We start from the raw sequence: 11,838 nt of genomic DNA, 5'->3' as shown, positions 1-11,838 counted from the left end.
TAGGCCCACTTCCATTCAAAATACTCAGAAACATCTGGAAATTCTCAAATTTTTTTAAAAATTATTTCATCTTCACGTATCAATAATAATAATAATTTTATTGCGCAACTTAGCCATGTGTGGGTTTAGTAAGGTAAAAATGATTACAAAAGACAAATAAAATAAGACTCACTGTAGGACACTCCGACTTCAATATGACGTCACGGTCACTACATCATTCTTGATATACACGCTTGGCACCTAACGTTCACGTTTGGGACGTTCGCTTTTGTAAACAATAACATTTCAGACAGCAAAAATGCTCATATGGTGGTGAAAAAAAATATGATGTTAAATTAGCGAAACCTACATGTTTTAATGTTTACGGTGTTAATCGTATAAATGTACATTTGGCATCTTTCTTCCCGGCTTTCGTGATCGGCCCATTTGGAATTTTTGCTCCAGACATGCACGTTTGGTATTTGCCATTTTTTTTTTGGTATTTTGACACGTTTGCCATTTTTGACTTGCTGAACTGGTATTTATTTGACAAGATTTACACGTTTTGCACATTAGGCTTAACATTTTACATTGCTGCCGTTTGCTGTGGTAGCCTCAAATGTGTATGTTCTGCAAGTTTCCAAACATGCAAATTGTACCGATTCCAGGAAAATTTTACTTGCAACTTTCTTGGATACGACTGTTTGTGGGTTCATAGCTCTTATAGTTTCTAGTTTCTTTTCGTGAGCACGTCGAATATTTATGCAAACGAAAGCGAAAACTACTGCTATTCTTCGAAATCAGTACAGTTCAAATCCTAACCTGACTTTCAGTAATAATATAGTATCAGGGAGGATGCTTCAAATTACCCCATCGCTTTCCAAACATATATCAAGTTTTTTTCAATCATTTGAATATATAATTGGAGACAAATGTATGATTGAAAAAAACAGACTAAGGCACACGGCCTTAGGTAATCGTTACGTTTCGAACAATATTGTGTATCACTGTTGGTTTTATATAAACCTTTTTCCTGTGGCACGTTCAATTAGAAGGAATATTACAGGTGTTACTGTTAGAAATATATTAAATTATACTTTTGCTTATGAGGTTACTCAATATTGATTCCTTATAAGGCGATTATTTCACCATCTCTATCCTTCATCTCCGATTGTTCTGTGTCAATAATAATCCGGGCAGGTTTGTTCATTTATTTGGCAATCCTACAGCTCACACCATGCTAAATGTGTACATTGTGGCGAAAAAGCATGCCCTCAAACACTCGGCGTCGGAGCACTACTAGTATTTAAAAAAAAAAAAAGCTGATACGTAGCAATTAAAAAAACGGGTTATTTTTACCTTATGTGTTCAGTGATATGTGGTATTGTATTCACGATTTGCCGGTCAGCTATCAGTACCGAAAGATATACACTACCCATGAACAATTGTGATACGAGAAATTTTGTTGATGCAAAGACTATAAAATTATGTTTATATGTGTTTGAATTGTGGCTGGATATATTCTTAGCGCAACTAATTTATTCACTTCATCTTTGCAATACTTCACAATTTAAACAGAAACGAGAGGTTTCTATTGGAGAATTGAATATCGTTTGAACGTCGCTGCGCGTTGTGCTCGTTGATTGGCTGGTTGAATTCAACTGCCATTGAAATGTATAAGTAATAATAGGAGATGGATAAGATGGAGGTAATGCCTTTGTTGTGCTGATAGTATAGCCATTCACGTAGACACCATTTATGTGCATTTTTTAGGGGCCAAAGACTCGGCTTGTTGTTTTGCCACTTATATAATATCATTTGCTTTTTTAGAATTAAAGAAATCGCATTTTTGCAATTATTTAATCGTATGTGAATGTTAAAAGCCGCAGAAAAACAAACACAAACAAACAAACAAATGCAACCGTCGGTATGGACACCCACAAAATGACGGCATCAAGTAACGGGAAATTAGCTGACACTTGTTGAGCCTAGTTTTTTTTATTTAAGTTTGTCACACAAATAAACGTGCCTGCTTATTTTTCTGTTCACGCGTCAACTATTATTTTGGGTGCGGTGACTTAGTTAGATAAGATTAGAAAATATGAAAAAAATGATTCTATAGGAAAGACATGAATAGCACAGTGAAGGCAAATCATTAAACGTAACTATTCCATATAAATTAAATCGTATAAGTCTTGATGCAAGAACAAAATACAGACAGTTTTATTTTTTGGTTTTAAACATGTCAAAACAGGGGTACTGTGTCGATAGTTTTAACCATTGATACTGATAAATAAAGAAACATGTTGGGGTCATCATCTTAAACGAGTGTGTGTTTACATTCTGTTCGTATATTGAAGCAAACATACTAGTATCGAATCATCATCGCAGTCGTCGCAAAGCGTCGTGATCGATGTGGGTCCCATGCAACAACGCGTGTAATATTTTTTTTTTTACTACAATCGAACGCGCGTCAAGAAGTGGCTGAGGCGCCGAAACCTACAGGGTAGTGAAATTAAACATCCAGTCTCTTCAACTGCAAGGTAGCGTCATGTAAAACGTCTGTTTTGACGCCACTACACCTTCTCAGAGACGCTACACGGCACATACTTTGGATAATTAACTGATTGTTTTCGTTATGTGCTGTTTTAACCGGAAACATGCTTTGATCAAAACAAAACAAGTAACAAACTGAACTTCACATTTGATTTGTTTCCGTAAAGTGACCTCGGCCCAATTCTAACGTGCTAGTTCTCAGGTTTGGTCGGTGAACGATGGTGGGATGGGCGAACATTTGAACAGATGTTTGTCCGTGTTTTTTTGTATAAAATGTTCTGCCATAACAGATTAGTATACAGGTGATACAGGTGATACAAGAAACTAAATCGTATTATGTGGGGACTGACTATATATATAATATATATATATATATATATATATCATGCCAACAAGAAAACCAAGAGAATCCAGCTGGAATGATGTCGATATTCAGAAAGCAACTATGTGACAAAATCTATGAATACGCTACAAATGTTAGGGACCAGCAAACTTCTACATTTGGGGGAGCGAGGGGAGTAGTGGTTTGTGAAAACGTGTCTATCAAGCTTTGAATACTCTAGACGCAACAAAGCCATTCTCTTTATCTATATAAATATTTATACATTCCAATGGCAGCCAATCAACGAGCACTGTAGACATCGATGTCATTTTAAAACATTCCCGTGTCATGCAATCAGCTAATAGAAACCTCTCGCTTTAGTTCGGACTGAGAAATTATAAATATTTATAGAAATGAGGGGAATGATTCTGTTGCGTTGAGAGTATAGTAGTATATTTACATCACCAACTTTATATTGCCCAGTATTAAATAATACCGTAGGCTGCGATACTCGCTTGCCTCAGGCTCGAAACTGTGTAACTCGTGAGAAAAATACTACTCACGCCGTCGTTTCAGTTTTATTTTTAGTCAGTGCCAGCTAATGTTTTTAAAAGTGAAATTTATAGAAAAAAACACTTTATAGTCACCCGCCCGGTCACGCTTGCGATCACAGTGCACAAACGTGCGGGTGTATGTGTGTCCCTACTGCTCGGAAACTATACTACCATGTAAATGGGAATTATGTATATTTTTTGCAATTTTGGCAACTAGAAATATACAACGACACACACAAATAAAATTACTGGTCGCCAACCGCATCAACACGTGTACTGCATGAGGGTGGGTGGAATTGGTGTTCATTCTACAGTAAAATAAATATGTCATTATCGGTTTCAACATCCGGTACCAGTGACTCAACATGTTGTTGTTGTTGTAATGATCTTGTTATGGCAATGTTCGGTGTATTTCAAGTATCGCCAATTTGGGCAAATTTGTAACTTTGAGAACAATGGCAAGGTCGGACCTACAGGCCAGCACTATAGCACCGAACTGCATGTTCCGTTTGTATCTTTGTTTTTTAATTTTGAAATACGTTGACCGCAACCGTTTTTTAATTGACGAATAATGCGCACATCTCCAGCTTCTGAAGACGACGTGTTGCCATGGTAACCATCCACTACAAGCAGACAGAACCCTAATGAAGAGCACGTTAATGCATGGGTGTGGCACCTCCCATCAGATTGGTTTATTTGTGTGAAGTTGCGATAAGATACCGATTCTCTGTAATCATGATCGATCTTCGTACTGGTGGCATTGGGAAGATTAGTCCTTGTTTTATCCCACGCATCTTCACACGAGGAATGTTTAACAGTTTAGCATCCCCATTCCTTTAAACTAATCAGGGAGAAAAAAATATCCCGGGAAAAACGACCCCACGGACGGCTTGGACAAACGTTACATGTGTAACAAAATTGATACATCTTATGACGTTAACGCAATCAATTTGCCACACTGTATGTATGTAAGTACGCTTCCGTGCTTGATTTTAGATTTGCTTCGTAGATTTAGTTTTACGCCGTGTATAGAACGACTGATTTCACGGACGTTTAAAAATCGCGGTCCCAACCCGGGTTTTCAATCGTGTCACTCCGTTTTTTTACGGTGGAATAGATCATGAACAAACATACAGAGGGCATATAACCTCCTAAAGTAAATAGATTCAAACACACACAGAACACAGCGTAGTCAGGTTATATACAACTCTGTTTTAATATTATAACTCCATTCAATTGCTATCAAAGTCCAGAGTTACGGTGCCCATGCATTGTGTTCTTCTGGTCTCAGCATCTGGTATGCCGGATTGCGTTGTTCTGAGCGTCTGGTACAACCGTGGGGGGTCCATTTTATAGCTCTTAGGGGATCCGTCGGTAGGGGAGTCTTTGAAATAAAACACCCGTGTCGTAAACTGCGTAGTTCGGTAATCCATATGGTCAGTTATAACATTAAAATTTATTAATTACCTAATTAACATGAACAAATGATACGATTAATCAATGGAAGGATGGCAGCTGAGGAACTCACGGGTCATTTAATTTGGATACTAGTGTATAGTATGACTGTGAAGGCCCTTAGAAGATGGTCTTGAATAAAACAATTGTTTCATTTCGTTATTATAAACAATTTACTGCATGCAATGTTGTGGCTTGGTTTTCTTCCAGTTCCACGAAATGTGCCACGCTCTTTCTCGTGGATTCCAAATGGTGTGCTCCTACTAAGTTGCCTGGGCCAGACAAAATTTCCAGCGAACTACACTCTGGCAGATCCCCGCCACGGTCACCAGTTGTCACCCAAGTGTCACAATCTACGAGCAGTTATCACAGAAAATAAATGTTGTATAATAAAGTTGAATCAAATCAGGGAACGGGAGTTTATTTACGGAAAATTACGAAATACAAGTTTACGACGATCATTGTTATTACAACACCTTTTTTTATCACAAATATTTACCGAGCATCAACTCTTGCATCCCGTATACAATAACCGCATAATGCGCATATCCGTTTTGAATTCTTTATGTTGCTGGTGAATATGTAAATCGTCGTAAGTCGTTTGACAACTAATGCTTTAATCGGATGCACAACTTCCTGGGACAATTTCCAGTTGTTGTGAACGCAAACTGCGAAAAGAGATTTGAGTTACTCCGGGAATAATCAATATTAGTGTATTAACTTTTTACAAAACGATAATACATTCAAATTTGAAACTGTAACAGCCATTTTAATTATGAGCATTAGCAAACTTCTTACTGAGTGCATTGTTATGCAAATTAGCAATTATCTCAGCTTCTTTTTAGTGCACATTCCAGAAAAAATAGCTCGTAGACGCTTTGACCTTTTGTTTTGAAATTTTCACAAATGATTGACAAGGTGTTTATCTTCTAAACGCCGTCGGGCATTGTTTTTAGTTGAATAGTGTTACAGCAATCGTACAGACAACTAGCCTGGGTGTTAATTTATGCATAAACTTGAAGTAGTGAAATTGGAGCTGCTGCCCTACAAAATTGACAACTGGTAGACATTTTTCAAGACGGCGCTTTCTTCATAGTAAACAGATGTACCCATAAACCAATTTTGACAGGAAACAGAAGCATGGTTTAGAAGCTAATTTTTTTAAATCACTTTTGACCAAAAAAGCACATTTTTGTGCATATTTCCAACTAGAGTGTCCAACAAAACTTTAAAATTCATACAATAAGCTTTCCGAAAATATATAGCTTTGTGGACAAGGGAGGTCATCTTGATTTCCTAATTAATTAATTAAAATACCTGTCAGGTAAACTGCATCTCTACCTTAAATCGAAAGAGCATACAAGCCAGAGAAAAGACACCCCCCCGGTCCCAACATTCAAACACACCCGACCCGACAGGTGCCTGGCTTCCGATTGCTTTATCGGTAGGAAATCGCCCAGGGTTTACAGGGAAACAGTCAGTGCATAGCGTATACGTAGTGTGGCACTCGTACCACAAAGCCCTGTTCTAGACAGCTTCTGATTGCACTTTGAGAATTGAAACTTTACCTGCGGGGCAAACATGGGTGTAACTACATGCAAACAAAAAGTGTGGATATATGAAATCGCGATAAACCTTGTGATTAGAGATTCTGTTTGAACATACATGTGGTATAGGTACTTAGTAATTTACCGACGAAGGGACAACCTTTATACGAAGTCGTTGCTTATCGATAAACAGCGTGTCTGACAAGAGCTCAAACAAACTGTTAAAATTAAATATTATCACTCAACGACACTGACAGGGTGTCACTGATAATTTCGGCGATGACCCTGAAGACGAACCCAGCAGTTGGTTATTTTCCCGTGCAGTACTGGTGTTTATCCTTGCGTCGTACGCTAGCAGTGCTGCGGAAGAGGAACACGTGTTCCTATTTTTATGAATGGACCACTCGTAATGTTAACGTGGCACCGTAGTAAAAATAAAAAAGACGCACATTGCGTGCCTACTTCTTAACATACATGCATACACCTGTTGTGGGTTTCATGACTCTGGACTACCTCCAGAATTCATCGTCCATGACAAACTCTTGAATTTTGAAAAAACAAAACTTGTGTAGTATCGGAGAATTCGACTCGAATTCGAATATTCCAACAACCCACGACGCTGTATATAATTGCACATTGATTTGACACGCCATTTTGATAATTACACAGCCGGTGTTTGACTACTACTACTACTCGTTACTACATCCTGCCCTCTGTGCGAACCGGCTAGTATACATGTGTTTACCGCTGCACAGACGTTTCTATGGATTTGGGCATGTTTCGGATGTATACTGCACGAAATTACTGATTACGCATGTATGTTGCGTACACGAATGTTGCGTACACACAGCCCTTCAAAGTCCTCCACTATTTCCAAAAAAAATGCGATTTTACTCTGAATAAATGCGTAAGATTGTCGAGTAAATTGATTGGTTAACGTAGTAATAAAGCAAGGTAGACAACGCGTAATTTGCATAAAACACGCCTACTTTATTTCGCGGGCTACCGAAGTGGGCACTTTTATGCAAATTAGAAACTTTGCGCCAAAATAGTTCCAAGAATCATTCCTGTTTAACACATAAACAAGATTTAAAATGCATTTTTGTTGTCAAAAAGAGAATATATCGCGTATTGTGTAGTTTTGTTGTCATTATGCGCGTAATATTTTGAAATTTATATTATTTGCGTAAAAATGACCTTAGTATGAGCTGCCCTACGCGGATGAATACAGAATGTAACAGTTCATTTAGCGGGTTTTCCGGTCTACATTTATTACGCCTACTCCAGCTTGGTGAATAAGCATTGACTGTGTGAGGGAGATACGTAGTATTTTCATTCTACCTCCAGTTTTCTTGTGAAATAAGTCAAAATTCCGCTCCAAGGTAAGCACATTCGATAGAGCACACATGTTTATGCCCACCAATGAAATGTTTTTGTAGCATTCCGTTTTTAAGTTGTGAAATTCAGTGAAACAAGTTGCCGTCTGGCGACTCCCAGTGACTGGAGATTTAAATTCTTCACGCGTAACGTTTTACTCGCAGGTAGGGTTGCCAATGATGCCAGACTACGAACTTGGGGTTTATTGCGTCTGCTACCGAAGGTGAATAGTTCTTAGTGTAGCTGGCAGGGTGGATTTTAGTTTGTGTGTTTAGACTAGTTTTTACTAAATTCTAACTCGACTACAGTATGTTATCGCGTTCTTGTATGGACTTCCTCGTATGCTGCTGTAATAATTGAAATTTTTTCCATGGTCTGACGCGTCTCTCGTTTCTTTTTGCTAGGAAATGCCAGAAATGGAACCAGAGCAACGTATTCAGTCTATATTGGATTACGACAAGTATCAGCCTTATTTTCTCGGGCACGACGAAAATGAGGAGTTTTACGGAGCTACGCATACACCGTCGCCGAGTGAGGACATTTGGAAGAAATTTGAGCTGCTTCCTACACCGCCTCGGAGTCCCGGTAGGCCTGCGCCGATACCACTGCTCTCTGTCGTCGCAGAAGCCTTACAGCAAGTTTCAGAAACATTGGACGATGATAACCATACCCAGACATTCGTGTTTCCAGACCTTTCAAATTTGAAATCGAACCTTATACAGGACTGCATGTGGAGCGGTGGAAATAACGGCACTCCAGAAGAAACTACGAAGGGAGAAACTACTCTGCCAGCGGCTATTGCCGCTTGTTTGACCCCTCCCCCTCTGGATTACGCCGTTGCTGAATGTGTCGACCCTACTGCCGTATTTCCATACCCTCTGAACGACCCTAAGGATCAACTTAGCGGACCATCGCAATCAGATTCAGGTAAATTCTATTTCTCTTGTTAAAACATCGATGCAACCCAGTGAATGAACGGGTGTTGCATTGTTTGGTAGCAATCGACGTCTGTGTTGCAACATGTCTCTAATATTGCTACAATTTTAACTAATGAATCTAATCAATGATAAGGCTGTACTGGAACGTCCACTAGTTTCCGCCCAGACACACATTTCGAAGGTTCAGAGACTAGTTGAAAAGCGGAGACCGTCAATGAATAATTCTTCACTTTTGTTGTTATAGTCTGATGATTCATGATTCGTTCATTTGGGCAGAAATCGAACAGCTGGAGTGGAGAGTCGTCGCATTTTTTTGTTCGTTCGTACACAAACGCTTTCTACAGTTTGTTTTACCACTGAAACTAGTTACGTAACGAGGTGTTGGACGCCTTTTCACACCTCAGCTTGATTTTAAAAGCACTTGACCCCCCTTTGTCGTTAGATTAAGCGAGTCTCCCTGCTGATTTAGTTGCTATTTCCCGGCCATGCGATGACTAGACAACTGTTTAATATATCGATCTCGCATGGTAATAGTCTCTGCGACCCCGATTGCCCAACGCGCCGGAGCATATCGGCTGTTCTTGATTGCTCTGCGATTAGACAAATCGGAGAGATTTCGCAATACTAAAAGATAACAGACGTGTCTGTGTGGTGCACTGGGCATTCTTGCAGTATGTGGTAAACGGTATGCTGGACATAGCTGCACGTAGACTTAGTCCCGAGTTTAGCCGTGTGAAAAATCTGTATGGCGGGAATTTTAGTTGGATTGCTTGGTCTACGCGTAATACATGCCATACATGAAATTACGTTTTGACCGGCTAACACAATGACTAATTCGTCTCTTTATTTCACGCCACCAACGGTGTGCTGTAAGTTGGAAAATGAGCATGTTTTCTATTATTCTGAAATCGTTTATGAGCTCATTAATTCAATGTAATGCATAATAAAACGTTCATTCATAACGCGCCTTATTATAGAATGACATTTTGCTTGCATAAAATATTAGACTAATTTCTAAGATTTATTGTTGGCTCTAGGCAAAAATCTATATGCACAGTTTCATATCATTTGAATGGTGGTACAGGACTCTCCTACTTGTGGTCATGTGTTAGAATGAATCTAGGGTCCTCTTAATTAAGCAATGCTTAATTAATGAATAAGTAATTAACTAAGTGAATTGTAGGTGTTAATCCATGGAAGTCAATAAACAAAAGCATTTGTTTGGATAAATTTGTTTATAAGCTTTTACTATGCTGTTGTCATGCTGTTACAGTGTAAGAGGCCTGGATACGTAGTTTTTTTTTTATGTTCTTGTAGTCAATGATTTTGTCCAGTTTACTGTTCCCAATTACCTGATGTAAACAGTGGACAAGTTTCATCATGTTGGGAGCTTGGACTGACTAGTTAACCTCTCTGACCCTAGGTCAGGCTCTACTTTACGTGCATGTCGGATTTTTTGAAAACTGTCAACCACTAATGAACTATTTTTTTTTTTTTTTTTAATTTACAGAAGAAGAAATTGATGTTGTTACTGTTGCAGAGAAATTACAACAGCCACCAAAAAGAAAGGTTACAGCGCCAGCTACTCCTGCATCAAACACCGCCACTACCACTACCAATACTACAAGTAGTATCACTTTAAAGCGAGTTAGACCTAGTCATAACCATCATAATCATCATTCATACTCTACACCAGCCAAGAAAACAAAACAAGAACTGTCCATGGCAGAGTTGAAAGCACTGATGCAGCAGTCAAATGGAGGTCGTCGAACGCCAGGAAACAGCCGACCGGGCAGTCGTTCAAGCAGCAGACCTAGTTCTGATTCTGAGGACAATGATAAGCGTGCCACGCATAATGTGCTGGAAAGGAAGAGAAGAAACGATTTAAAAACAAGTTTTTTGACTCTGAGAGACAATGTTCCAGAATTGGAGAATCAGGAGAGAGCACCAAAAGTTGTAATTCTTCGCAAAGCCACTGATCATATACAACAAATCACTGCCGATGAGCTACTCCTGGTAAAGGACAAAGAGGGCTTAAAAAAGCGAAATGTTATTCTTCTGGACAAACTTAACAGACTAAAAAACGATCTCAACTTTATGTTGTATTAGAGCCTGCTTGGATACATTTATACAGATAAAATTGTATATTTTCAGTTTCAAGTGTTGCGTGATGTGATGTGTCGGGGGGGAGATAACTCACTAGCCAACTTTGTATATATTATTTGTTATATTTCTAACAAAACTGATAAAAAATACCTAATTATGATAAAAAAAAAACGTGTTTGCTTTATCATTGTATAAATTTGTAAATGAAGATTTTATATATTTAGTTTATTATAAAAAAGCAAAAACACTGCCATTTTGAATTCGGTACTGCGAGTGTACTGTTTAGAAATAACGCTGGTTTGTTTAAATTACATGTAGAAACAAGCTGGCTCCCGTTTTGTCCTCTGACCCTTTGTTAACGTTGGTCTTTGTTGCGAGAAATATACATGAAGAATAAAATAAGTTTTCTAGCAAGGATATTAAATTGCCGAGCTGGGATGTCTAATCTTGTGTTGTATATTTAAATTGTCAATAAAACTGCAAGTTTGTTTGAAGTTGATTGTCATTGTCCTTTATCACAACAAAATTGGTTTAAAGTCCCTCTGCCTTTGTTCCTTTGTGATTCTGCTATGTGGAAAGTTGATTTGCATAAAGCCCGCCAAAATCATGATGGTTGATTGACATCTTTTTTAGGGTAAGGAATGCGTTTAATATTAATGAGATAGTTAAGCCTCGCCCACCAAATACTAGAATGTTCAGTAGTCATGACTGCAATAAGGGCATACAAGCTGGTCGAATAAAGCAACTTTAGTCAATATGGAAATCTTCTCGAACGATTTATGCTACAAAATGCCAGTAGCATAACCTCTGAATGAACCCGTTTGATAGCGAAAAAAAACTCCCATGTTATTCTTGACAAATGGCTTTTTGCTGGTTCCCTAGCAACGAGTGTCCACTGGTTGGAATGCTGCCAACCTATGAGTTTGCATTTTCCCATGCCCCTGTGATTATCCAGTGAATATTAACTTAACATGTTTGGAAAAGTACCAAATTAATGCAGACAG

The 11,838-nt window shown here is 38.6% G+C and overlaps 1 protein-coding gene across 1 annotated transcript; it reads left to right on the top strand.

The window, feature by feature from the left end:
* Positions 1-7,713: 7,713 nt before the first annotated feature.
* myc (myc proto-oncogene protein) lies at positions 7,714-11,333 on the top strand. The gene is made up of 3 exons (NM_001164972.1): positions 7,714-7,795; positions 8,195-8,717; positions 10,239-11,333. Exons 2-3 carry the CDS (start codon positions 8,198-8,200, stop codon positions 10,835-10,837), a joined length of 1,119 nt encoding a protein of 372 aa, NP_001158444.1. The 5' UTR covers positions 7,714-7,795; positions 8,195-8,197; the 3' UTR covers positions 10,838-11,333.
* The last annotated feature ends 505 nt before the right edge of the window (positions 11,334-11,838 follow it).

This window comes from Saccoglossus kowalevskii, chromosome 18 (genome assembly GCF_978046115.1).
Source record: "Saccoglossus kowalevskii chromosome 18, keSacKowa6.1, whole genome shotgun sequence".
Lineage (NCBI taxonomy): Eukaryota > Metazoa > Hemichordata > Enteropneusta > Harrimaniidae > Saccoglossus > Saccoglossus kowalevskii.
Note: the sequence above shows the minus strand (reverse complement) of the source record. Positions and strands in the feature narration are given on the sequence as shown.

What these genes read in the sequence shown, in the direction of transcription:
- myc (NM_001164972.1), top strand. Translation starts at nt 8,198, where the DNA reads ATGCCAGAAATGGAACCAGAGCAACGTATTCAGTCTATATTGGATTAC. An exon ending in ACCATCGCAATCAGATTCAG is followed by an intron (nt 8,718 to 10,238) that starts GTAAATTCTATT and finishes TTTAATTTACAG; the next exon opens with AAGAAGAAATTGATGTTGTT.